Source organism: Pteropus alecto, unplaced genomic scaffold (assembly GCF_000325575.1).
Source record: "Pteropus alecto unplaced genomic scaffold, ASM32557v1 scaffold251, whole genome shotgun sequence".
In the NCBI taxonomy this organism is placed as follows: domain Eukaryota; kingdom Metazoa; phylum Chordata; class Mammalia; order Chiroptera; family Pteropodidae; genus Pteropus; species Pteropus alecto.
In genome coordinates, this window is record NW_006431048.1 from 1,721,675 (window position 1) to 1,734,966 (window position 13,292).

Sequence of the window (13,292 nt, forward strand, 5' to 3'; positions counted from 1 at the left end):
ATATCTTATTGTACTGTACTCACCTTTTCACTTAAAGGAAGCACTTTATGGCCTCTCTTTGGCACATCCAAATTTCCAACGTCACTACTCTTGCAGTTGGGGGCCATTATTAAGTAAAATAAGGGTGACCTAGACACAAGCACTGTGATACCATGACTGTCGATCTGATAACCAAGAGAGCTACAAAGTGATTTATGGGTAGTACATGCAACATTGATGTACTGGACAAAGGGATGATTAACATCCAGGTTGGATGGAGTGGAAGAGCACGAGATTTCATCACACTACTCAGAATGGCAGCAATTTAAAACTTATGAATTATTTATTTCTGGAATTGAATTTTCCATTTAGTATTTCCAACCACAGCTGACCACAGGTAGCTGAAACCACAGACAGAGAAACCACAAACAAGGGAGTCTACTGTACCTAGAAATTAGCAAAGCCAAGATTATATATTTTCTTTCCTCAGAAGATAGTTGAATGAGTTTCTTTGAGGAGGACAGGATAAAGAAGAGCATCAGAATAGGAGTGAGAAGAATAACCGAGTTTTTCCTCTGGCTCTTCCACTAGCAAGCTATGTGACCTTGGGAAAAAAAATTACCTTCACTAAAACTTGGTCTTCTCATCCATAAAAAGAGAGAGTTGGACTAAGTCATAGCTAAGCCTCCTACCACCTCTAATTCTTACACTGGACTTAACTCTAAGCCTGATTTATGAGTTAGAAACTCTCCCTTTTCCAGCTACCCGGGAAAGAAGAAGGCCAGCAGAGGACAGCCATTTACTTGTCATGACAAGAAATAATAAACAGAAACAGGGCCGCATGCCGCTTGCACAAGTTGCTGCTTCAGCTAGCTATGGGTTTAGGTGAGAAGCACAGTTATAATTAGAGCAGTAGCCTGTCCTAAATGCTCCACCAGCCACCTTGAGCACAGCTGGATCTGCTGACTGCACTCACAGGAGTCTGAGAGGCTGCTCGGGCCTTGAAAATGATCCTTCTTGAAAGGATTTTCTTCCTTCCTTGAGGGAAAGAAAACCCATCGATATAAAACCTCACTTCCTTTTCAGCTCCCCCTGCTAAATGCCACTCCAGTAGAAACGGGGTGTTGATAAATACAGGGGAAAGAAAAAATCGTAAGCTGAGCCTGGTCACATTGCCCCTTGTGATATAGTTTTATTTTTAACTTCGAGACACTTGAACTATTTCTGTTGAAGTTTTCTCTCCTTTCTCTGCCTCCTCAACGAATTCTGCCCTCTGTGGAGCTGATGCACCTTCAGCCACCTCCTGCGATCTGCTTGCTCACAATCAGAAGAGGCAGGTGCAGCAGATGCTGATTCAGTACATGCCATTCAGGTAAGCTTTTCAGAGGTGATCGGGTGCATCAAGGGGATATTTGGAGAGGCAAACATGGAGACCAAGTCTGAGCTGCACATCACCTTTTTGCTCTGAGCAAGAGGGTTGTTAAGCAAATTAGTTACATCTGGTGGGAAGTGGGGGTGGGGGAGAAGGTTGGGACTGAGAATGAGACCCAGCCATGTATGAACTGTTTTGAATCTAAAATCTTAGAGCAAGAAGAAATTATCTACTTTCTGACAGCTTAGGATCTTCTACAATCAACCAGAATAGTTATGCGATACCTCTAAATTTACACAGTGGTGATGGGGATCGCGGGCTCAGGGGCGAGGAGGTAGTGTGGAAATAGGTGGAAGGCCTAGAACCCAGTATTTCTATTTTCTAAAGCCCAAATGCTGTGATCCTTTCACCAATCAACATTTGATAATTAATTGCAAGTCATTCTCATGTCGTTTAAATCCCGTCCCCTATGTCACACTACTACTGGTTAATGTAGCACAATTTTACTTACTGCGTGTATTATCTAAACTCTGCCTGAAGAGTTTAGAACCTATTTTTCTCTAATAATATTCCCTAGATATGGCTCTCTCCACCCCAGGACTCTTATCCAAAATGCATCCATGGAATAAAAGAGAAAATATTTTACAGGTTGAAAAACTTATATAGGCTTTGGCACACAAACCAAAAGTTATTACAAACTTGTAACTTGCACATCCAGAGGGACAAATGTAAAATGATTAATAATAATTGAGGTATCAAGAGCTTGAAAATGTAGATAGATTATTTCTAGCTTGTGGAATAACTGCATAAGAATTGGCAGATATGAGGGAGCAGTGTTTATTTTCTTGTTTTCCTCTTAGCCTTGCTTTGGTGTTACATAGTTCGAAGTTCAGCTAAGGACATCTTTGGAAACGACTTATGCAGCAAAAGGGATTCTGTACACTCTAAACCTTGCAGTGTACAAACTAAAGCCACCAATGCCAAGTGAAAGGAGATCTAACCAGATACCCTAACTCCTAGTTTCTTCCTGCCTGCGGGTGAAACCTCCAGGTGCATCCTATAACTCTGCTATGGATGTCTGGGTTATAATTATGCCTGTTTGCTAGGCATAATTAAATGAACTATGTATAATTGCCTAACTTCATTTAATTTTGTTAAGGTTTCTGTGGCACCAAGGTCTTCAAGGTGTATCCTGGGTGCTGTCATAGCAAGACTGGAGTCCGTTGGCTTAACTAACTAATTGACTGGTTAATAGGTTACGAGTTAAAGAATATCTCTGATCTTTAACTTTTGACCTTGTCATTTCTGCTGAAGTTAAATCTCAGGAATAAATCATCATTGTGACATGAGGAGGCAAAATAGTTAGTCGCTGACATCATGTGAAGGGTGCCGAGAGGGCCTCTAGCCTAAAAATATCTCCTTGACATCCACCCCATTTGCCTACTAACTTTAAGTAAAGAATGTTAAAACTATTATCTGTTAATCCCATTCTCTTTTGCCTGAGTCAGTGATTTAAATATACCTACCATATGCCTTCTCATGACTTTCTTGGCAGTAACACTTGGTCACCACCTATTCCTCACTCTTCCAAGTTCTGTTCTGTTTTGCCATTGGCACCATCTAAGTTGCCCAAATGCCCTTGGCCACCACTATACAGGTAGCTCTGTGTGGCAATGTGATTTCTATAGAATCTCTCAATAAAACATCAAGGTGAGGAGTGTGAGAAAGACACTTTACTTCTCTGGGCCTCAGTTCTTCTTGAAGGGAATGAAGAGATTAAACTAGACATTTTTCTTTCAGAGTAAGGTCCTTGGGCCATCAGCATTGTCTGGAGCTTATACCAGAAGACTCTCAGGCCCTACCGCAGTTCTACCAGATCAGAGTCTGTATTTTAAAAAGATCGCCCAGGTGATTCCTATGCACGTAGAGCTTTCTGGTTACCTGCCTGATCCAGATCTCTGATTTACGCCTGCAAACATTTAGAAAAAGTACCACAACCCCCTAAAACAATCCTGGAAGCATTTCAGAATGTCTGTTATAACCCAAGCCTGCTAAAGTGCTTCCCATTCAGTTAAAGCTACATTAACCTAATGAAGTTGAAAACATTCCTTTTTCTTACTTTAAAAAAAAAAAAAAGCCCCCAATTAGCATTCATCTGACATCATTACTCTTTCCTCCTAAATTTGTTTCAAATCACTATCTTTGAAAGAGGTAGCTCTTTAAAAATGCTGCCTTCTTTAGGGTTCTATTCAATTTCATTCAATTCAATCCTGTTCAATAAACTTGACTGAGTGCCAGGAGCAGTGTTAGCTATCCTCTCTCAGTCCCTCCGAAACCATTTCCTATATTCCATAAGGGCATTTACATTTGCTCTCCCTTGCTCTCCATTAATATTCCAGTCAGAGCTTTTTTTTGCTACAGAAAAACAGTCTCATGGGCAGAGCACTTCTGCTCCATTTATGGCCCTTGTCAAGATCTCTCCCATGCACACCATCTCAGCAACTTCTCTGGTTATATTGACTCCTGCGGCCAGTTGCTAGAGAGAAGCAGTCTTAGTTGACACCATCCTTTTCTTTTCTTAAGGAGCAGAATAATGTAGGTAAACAATTAAATTACCAACTCCAGCCTAGGAAAAAAGATGCCCTCAAGTTGGGTTTGTAGCATCTAAAACGTCTTCCAGGCCTGATATGGTACAATTTGAATTCCTAAGTGCTTAAGAAATAAATGCTTTGTGGTGATTACAAAGGGCCAAAAGCAGGGAGGAACTTAGGGGAATTCACATTCTTCAAGGAATAAGGTAAGATTTTTTTTAAAATGGGATTTGAAGGTTATTAAGCTGGCCGTGGTGTACACATTGCAGTGAGGGATAACCGATATTCGAAAGACCAGCCAAGAGCTGTGGGAGTGATGCAGTGGGAAGAAATAAAGGCCTGGATGGGAAGATGACCATGACAATGATCTTCCCGATAGAAGAATGACTAACGATTGACCGAATCTTATATATGAGCCACTTTCCCTGCTATATCTCATTTGATCCTCACACAATCATTTGGTTTATTATGAGCCCCATTTTATGGATGAATAAATTAGCTTTAGGGAGATTAAATAACTTGTCAAAAATTAGTTAGCTAATACATGAGAGTGTTCATTAATTTACTTTATATTGGGGATTTCAGATAAGGCCTCTTTGTGGAGGCAACATGTGTCGATGTAAGAAAGATCCAAACCTATAGAGAATTTTAATGAGTTTATTTGAGCCAAACTGACAACAATTCCCGGGAATTCTCAACAGATTAAGAAAATGCTCTGGAGAATGGCAGTTTTGCGGCTTATTTTACACAAAAGAACCAAAAGAGGAGATTTTACACAAAAGAATCAAAAGAATCAAAACATGAAATCCATCAGTGGTAGATTAAGGGGATAGGAGAAAGCAAAGCGGGGAAATCTCCGGGATTGGATAAGAAGTAAAATGGAGAGACACTTTCACATTGATGTGTACAGAATAGTTAATAGTTAAGATTTACAACACATAGAGATGGTACGCGGGGGACAAGATCACCAGGAGGGGTTCTGTGGTCTAATGCTCCGATGCAGGGAGTTGTGCCCTGAGGGGTCCTGAAAAAGGGGTTTAATCTGACATTCCAAGGGTATATTATCTTAGATGCAAAAAGACAATAAATAGGCTTACTTAAGGTAAAGATTGATCTTTGTCAGGAAAGCTACAGGTCCAAGATGTGACTACCTGCCATGACCAACTTTTAGTTAGGATATTTTATGTTCAGACCATCCTATGTGGTTAACTTTGGTCTCTGAACTTGTAGGGCCCACTATGCTGGCCTCCTCTGAGCTTGTCAGGTTTAGTATATGGCCCCCTTTTTCATCCACACATGTAAACTGAAAGCTAAATGGCAAGAAAGAACCCATAAAGCAAATAAAGAGCAAGGATACGATTTCGATATAAAGAGCAAGTAGAAGGTCCCTACACAAGAATAAGTGACAGAGCTGAAACTACATGCTCTAGGGAGGTAAAAGAAGCAAGCAGGGACACATGCTGGGTTTTGTGTGCCAAGATAAGGACGTCAGAGTTTATTCCTCTTGATGGGGGTCCACTGGAGATTTTAAGAGGGGAGTGATAACCTAATGTTAAAATTTGTTAAATTACTCTCTCTGCTGATGAATATAGATGTGGGGCACAAGATAGGAGTGAGACTGCTTGTCAGACTATTGTGCCAGACTGGATGAGAGATGGTGGCGCTTGGATGGGGTGGTCATGGGGTGGAGATGGAAAGAAATGGATAGAATTGCTTACTGCCTTTTCAGATCTTTCTACAAGGCCTTCCTACCAAACTGGGCAGTAGTTCCTTTGTGATTGGATGCATAATATCCAGCTTCTAGTTCAGTGGTTCTCAAACTGAGCTTACAAAGAATTAGCTGGATTCAGTAGGTCTGATTGAGTAGGTCTGTTTGGTAGAGCCCAGGAATTTACATTTCTAACTAGTTCCCAGGTAACGCTGATGCCGTTGGTCTGGCTACTATACTTTTATGACCACTATTCTAGTTGACTCGCCTTTTCCCATTCACTTACTGCTTTCTGAGCGTTCCATACTGTACCACAACCTGCATCAAAAGAAGCTTCTGCTTCCCTGCCAGGTTCTAAATACTTTCCTACTTCTTGAAAGAAATATCCATCTCTCAAACTCATGTACCTGGTCCTTCCACCCATTCATATTCCACTTTAACTGCATCTAGTACAACCAGTAAAATCTAGTTCTGTATAGATTTTTGAACTATTTAAGTCTAAATTATATTATTTTGGCTGCTATCTCTTCTAGACAGAGGAAGTTTAAAACATATTTTGGCCTAGACTTGATTAAAGTTTGTTTTTAAGAGAAGGAAAGGTACTGACATTTCATAAAAGAAGTAAGAATTTAAAGGTGAACAGAGGGGCATAGAAACTGAAGGAGGAAGTGGCACCTGGATAACCATATGTTGTTTCAGGCATAGAATTTTATCAACTTTTTCACAGTGAAGAGTTTCAATAATCTATGTTTTGATTTAGTAAGTGTTTCATTTTAAATCTCAGGATCCACACTGTAGTGCAGATTTTTAACCCTAAAAATTTCACTCTCACATTTGTATTCCCTGAAATGTAAAGCCATGGGACTTGGGTACTCTTATTTCCTCTATTCAGTTGGGGCACAGCATGGGATGTGGTCCAGAGGAGGATTTTAAAAAAATCAACATAGAGATGGAGGTGCTCCTTAGTGAAGAGCATCCAGCTCCTCTACAGTCTAGAAAAATTATACACGTAGACACCTTTCTGTGCCCCAGCTGGGGTAGGAGAGGTTCTCCCCCCGAGAGGTCCTAGTCATAGGCCTGCTTTCTTCCCAAATCATGGGGATGGCCTGAAGAATGTCTCTGGGGGTCTGTGATGGACACAGTGTGATCTAGCAAAGAAGACAGAGTTTGAAGCTAGATATACTTAGGCCTTTTTGTGCCTCAGAATCCTTGTTTATAAACTGGAAATGGTAATACTCATTTCACATGGTCATTGTGAGGATTAAATGAGATGTTATGTAAAAGCACCTGTTAGACCCTAAAATCTTGTTTTTCTTTTTTCATGACATCCAAAATGCAAAGAAATTTCTCAATCTAGGAATGTTAGACAGACCCCATGGAGGATAAGGATCCAGTCACTGCACAAGAACAGAGATTAGGATAACAGAGTGTCTAATCTTACAAGACAAATAGTGATATGTCTAATTTGATCGACTTGGGACAACACCCAAGGTAAGGTGATCAATTAGCTGTCCGAGTTTGCCAGGGACAAAGAGGCTTCCTGGGGCTTGGGACTTATAGTGCCAAAACCAGGAGAGTCCCAGGCAAAACAGCACCATTGAAAACCCTGTTTACCCAACAATAGACTAGTAACAATTTTGGACTATTCTTTATCTCAGTGGAAACAATTTCCCCCAGATATACAAAACAAGGTTAAGATGTAAATTTTTATGCCCTTAGGCGATATTTATCTTTCTTCTTCCCTCCACTGTCTAACTTTTCCAGCTTTTCTCTCCACTCATTGTCTTTGTGTTCAGCATATGTCCTCTCTCAAAGTCAGTCATCTGGTGTAGCTCCAGAACCTAGCAGAAGATCTTTAAATAGCAGCGTAAAACAAAAACAAAACAAAAACCCAGCAGCATCTTTGTTGCCAGCATACATTGTCTTTTCTCTTAAAGGGGTATTTTCAAATAACTTCAAAGAGATGGAGAGCAATAAGGCTCCACAACAAACATTTCCAGCTTCAATAACACTGTTCCTTAGAAATATATTTTATAATACTGAAGGATAAGAAATGAATGGGCTTCGAGTTCATCACCACTGTCCCTCCAGCCAGACAAATTCTTGCTGCTGGAGCAGAGTTCTCACTACACACATGGAGTACAGAACTAGCCAGGCCTGCTTTTCTCTTCCCAGGAGCTGGGCTCAGCTTGGTGACAAAACCAGGCAGGCAAATATGAAGTTGAACATGCCTGGTGCTAGTAGCTCTTTCCATATAGCCTTATTCCATTTGTAATCTGCCTCTTCTTTCCCAGCTAAAAACCAAGAGGGGACTCTGACTTATCCAAACTCCATCTTTATTGATAAATATCTTTTATGAATAGAAAGCAGATGGTCACATTCTCCAGGCCAAGGCACAGGCCCTGACAGCACTGGAGTGTGTGCTTAATAGCTTTCCCCTACCTTCCAAGCAACACCACATTTTGAACAGCCAAGAGTCCCACAGCACAGCTGACATGCTGCATTTGCTCTGGCAAGAGCTCTGTACTGTCATCATTGTTCTTAACCTCATGGCAGCATTGGAGGCTATTGCTCACCCTTTCCTACACATCTGGGTCACATAGTGCTGACTCTCTTAGCTCTCCAGTATTTTGTTCTCTGGCTCTACTTCTTCCCAATATCCTCAAAATGGTCATACTTAGCTATGAACTTTAAGGCTCAGATTTCTATTCTGCGTTCTTACGTTCCCAGTTATGGGTTCCTCTCTCATCTTTAAGTGGATATTTCTCAAATCTCCATCTCTACATTCTAACCCCTGATCTTCCCAACTCCATGATCTGTCATCACCTTGAGCAACTTGTATTAAATTTGCTGGATGCACCTTTCTTCCTCAAAACAATTTCCTCTTTAGAGTTCCATTCTTCTCAGGATTCTACCCAATTTTCTCTCTTCTTGGGTCAAAATCTTTTTTTTTTCTTTTTAACACCTACAGCACCTGGTATTCCTAGGTGGTCTCCTATCCAAGTACTAACCAGGCCCAATCCTGCTCAGCTTCCAAGATCAGATAAGATCAGACACATTCAGGGTGGCATGGCCGTAGTTCTTGGGTCAAAATCTTGCCATCAATGTTGATTCCTTGCTTTTTCCCATCTCTAGCCAGAAACAAGAATATTAGTTAATTTTCCCTTGTATTGTCTCTTGTCTGTCTCATCTTACCTATTTCTGCTATCATCGGACTTACCCATTCAAGCCTTCATCACATTCTCTACATAGCAGTTTCTTACTCTAGGTCCTCTCACTCCATCCCTCCATTACTGCTCTTTATCACATCAGTTACAATGTTAAATGGCTCCTCATTGAGTACCAAACAACTCCAGATGCTTTAGCCTAATATTTATGCATTTCCACAATAAGTTCACAATGGACTTTTTTCCTCCAAGAGTGATCTGGAATATAGTAGGAGCCTACTTAAATGTTAAATTACATGTTAAAAGATCTAGTAGCCAGACTCTTGCATCCAAAAGATGTCTTCTTGCCCACGGCTGCCATTCTGTTCCATCTCAGTCCAACCATCACAGTCCTTCACTCTTCTCAACTCCCTCTCTGGCTTTAACTCCTTGATTTGCCTTCTGGGCTCTGAACCCAATTGATGTTCTGGCTTGTAACTTCTCACCTGCCTCCTGATTCAGGCTATTAAGAGCATACAGCACTCTGATGTGATTCCTCTTTTACACTCAGCAGTCCCAGTGCATAAGAATCGGATGGGGAATGTGCTAAGAATGTAAATTCCAGGTTGTACCCCTCACTCAGGTCAGGGCTGTAAACAGCGTCTATAGTAGTATTGTCCAATAGAACTTTCTGTGAAGATAGAAATGTCCCATGCTGTGTTTGTCCAATAGAGTAGCTACTAACCACATGTGGGTGTTGAGCACTTGAAATGTAGCTAGTATGCCTGAAGAACTGAATTATTAATTTTATTTAATTCTGATTAAAGAGCCACATGTTGAAGAGTGCAGATCTATAATAGGCATCGCAGCTGATTCTAATGAACAATAGTGTTTAAGAACCACTCTAACAAGCAGTCCAGGTGACCTTTATTCTACTGGCAAATAGGTAATCAACAAATGTTTGTTGAATGAATAGATGCACAATAGAACACATAAGCAAACCAAAATATAACTTCTTTGAGATTTAAGTCTGTCTCTTCTGAAAAAAAAAAAAAAGAAAAGAAAGAAAGAAAAGCTGAGGGAGCTTTCCCAGATTAAAGAGGCTAAAAATACTTACCAACCAAATGTGATAAATTTACTTTAAAGGGATCCCGTTTCAAAATTTTTAATTTTAAATATGTATGTCATATGTATGTGACATTTTTTGATAATTGGGGAAATCTGAATATAGATAGCATGTTACATGATATTAGAAAATTATTTTTAGGATTTTTTTTTAGTTTTCTTAAATATTATTGTAGTTACAAAGGAAAATGCCTTTATTCTTAGGGAATACATGCTGAAGTACTTAGGGATGAGGTACCATGATATCTATAACTTATTTTCAAGAAGTTCAGCCAAAAATGTGTGTGTGTGTGTGTGTGTGTGTGTGTGTGTGTGTGTGTGGCGAGAGAGAGAGAGAGGGAGGGAGAAACAGAAAGAGGAAGCAAAGGTGGCAAAATGTTAACAATTGTTGAATCTAGGTAGAGTATATTTGCATGTTCATTGCATATATTCTTTCACCTTTTCTGTATATTTGAACAATTTCTAAAAAGTACTTTAAAATACTGCATCTTCTGACTTGTGGGTGCTAACTCCTTCCTAGACTAACGCAGTGCTGAAATTATGCTATACATTCTCTAGACCAGGTGTTGCAAAGTGGCAACTACAGGTCCTATGTAGGCTGCATACATGTTTTTCCTTACCCCAAATAGAGTTTTTTTTTTTTTAAATAGTTGCCAATATTTAAAATTTCAGTAATTTTTATCTTGATATATTATATAATAAAATATTTTACTATATAATAAAATATAAAACAGTATATAATAGCAAACATGTATGAGATAAGGACTGTTCTAAGAGTTTGGGGTACTGTATTTAACTCATTTGTTCTTCACTACAGCACTATGAGATAGGTACTATTATTATCCTCCCTTTACAGATGGGGAAACTGATGAACAAAGAGGTTAAGTAACTTTCCCAAAGTCTCACAGCTACTGACTTGTAGGGCCAGGGTGGAATTCCATGCTGTCTGCCTCCTAACCACTACACTCTACCAACACTCACGAAACTCTGCACCCCAGTTTCTCTGGGGAAATCAGAAAATCTGGCAACATATTCCTATATGGGACCAACTGTCCAGAGCCAAGAAGCTATGTTCACCTGAAAGCAGGAAGTCATCTCTTCTACTTGCCAGAGTCCTCATTTAGCCAGCCTTTGGGCCCCTAAGGGTTTGATCTCTGCTCCAGCCAGCCTTTGGGGCCCTAAGGGTTTGATCTCTGCTCCAGCCACAGCACAGTTGAATACTTCAGAATGAATGACCCATGATAGATATTTCACAAACGCATGTACACTGTTCCAGACTAAGCTGGATATCAGACTGTCCTCTAAGTGGACATGAAGCCCCAGTGGGAGAGAAGGCTAGAAGGGTGACTTGGACCAGACATGTGTGTCGGGGAGGAGGGGTGGAATGTCAAGATAGTTGTTGGTTGATAATAGAGAAAAGCTGCAAGAAGCATAAGTTACACATCCCATGGTTGGTTAAGATATCCCATGAGAGGACAGCATGGACTAGCATGACCTGGGTTGGGATCTAGTTCCATTACTTAACTGCTGTATAACCTCGAACAAGCTATTAAACTTCTCCAGTTTCCATTTCCTTGACTATAAAATGGGGGCAATGACACTTCCAGGGTAGCGGAAGGAATTAAATGAGAGAGCATGTGAAGTTTCTTTAGCCCCTGTTAATACAGATAACCAAAATACTTTTCTTAATAATCATTCATATTTATATTTTTATATTTTCTCCTAGAGTTACAAAGCAAGAAGAAATTAGGAAGCTATGGTAAGTACCAGGCATTTATCGGATCTTCACCTTTCGGGGGTCCAGGTTTGGCTTTATTTAACCTGTAACCCAAGCAGTTGGCAGACTTGCGCTTGTAGTTTGATGATATTTATTGGCTTATTGCCAAACCAGAAATGTTAGAGAAGAAATTGACTCAGAGTAGGGGGAAAGTGGAGAGCTGAGAGGGATTTGTGAGCAAAGATTTTTCGTAAAATTTTAAAAAGATAAAGGAAAAATTACAGCAATAATCTAATTGACTAACAATTCCTTCATTCAGCAAATATGATTGAATACCTACAATGGTCCACCCAGTGATAAGTGGTAGGGATGCATATGTGAACAAAACCAGACATGGTCCCTGTCCTCCCAGCTCACCACCTGATTAGATGAATGATAGTACTCTCATTCTGGAATGATATACTGATATTATGAAGAAAGTCTGTAGAGAATAATTAATAAAACAGCCTACTCTTACATTATAATAGCAAGTTAAAAAGCTGGATGACAAATTGTATTCATATTAAAAAATTATATCATCTGTGCAATATAAATTACCCATAATACATGACTCAAAAATAACAATTGTCAATACTATACATCATTATATTTGACTTTGTTTTTTTCTATTCTAAACACATCTACTACATACATAGAAAAAACTATTGGAAAAGAAAGAAAAGAGTGTTGATAGTTGTTATTTCTGAGTTGTGGGATTATGAGTAATGTTTGCTCTTTTTCTCTATAAATTCCTATATTTTCAAGGTTCCTATAATAAGCATGTATAAATAGCAAATAAGTCAAAACACGTCATAGGCAAACATAGAGCTTCTCTCCTAGAAGTCATTTGTTTCCTCTTTCCCCTTGTCCTTGGTGTCTCCAGGGCAGAGCTCGCAGGCCTCCACCTGGGCAGCATGGGCATTGTGAGAGATGCTTCAACCGTCACTGTCACATTCCTGTGGAGCCCAATGTCTCCTGCCTGGTGATAAACTGCCACCTGTCCTGTGGCGCTACCTTCCACATGTGCAAAGAGGCAGAGCACGAGCTCCTCTGCCCTTTAGAGCAGGTTCCATGCCTCAACTCTGAATATGGCTGCCCCCTTTTCATGTCCCGCCACAAGCTGGCCAAGCACCTGCAGGTGTGCCCCGCCAGCGTGGTATGCTGCTCCATGGAGTGGAACCGCTGGCCAAATGTGGACTCTGAAACAACCCTCCATGAGAACATCATGAAAGAGCCCCCCAGTGAGGAGTGTTTGGACAAAGCCCTGGCCCTCCAAGACCAGAAGGTCCTTTTCAGATCTTTGAAAATGGTAGAACTTTTCCCAGAAACTAGAGAGCCCACAGAAGAGAAATCTACTATGAATGGCGAAGCCAGCTGGGAGGAAATGGGAGGAGCAGTGGGTGGAGCAGACGCCGGTTTGATACCACATAGCTCTCTGTCAGCCACTAAGGAAGAAATCACGGAGCTAAGTCAAGAGGAACGTGAGGTGTTAGCCAAAACCAAAGAAGGAATGGACCTGGCCAAGTTTAACCAGTGGGAAAATATTTTTAGCAAAGAGCATGCAGCATCTGCTTCAACGAACTCATCAGTGAGCTGTGAGAGCAAGAGCAGGAAT

General features: G+C 40.4%; 1 protein-coding gene and 1 pseudogene across 1 annotated transcript in view; one reads left to right on the top strand and one right to left on the bottom strand.

Moving 5' to 3' along the window:
• Positions 1–820: 820 nt before the first annotated feature.
• FBXO40 (F-box protein 40) overlaps positions 821–13,292 on the top strand; it is a 16,280-nt gene continuing 3,808 nt past the window's right edge. Inside the window, 4 exon segments of the mRNA XM_006905590.1 lie at positions 821–864; positions 1,276–1,351; positions 12,561–13,289; position 13,292. The exon segment at position 13,292 is cut by the window's right edge and continues 1,190 nt beyond it. Coding sequence (XP_006905652.1) covers positions 821–864; positions 1,276–1,351; positions 12,561–13,289; position 13,292 — 850 coding nt within the window.
• On the bottom strand, positions 8,613–8,731 carry LOC112486174 (annotated as a pseudogene).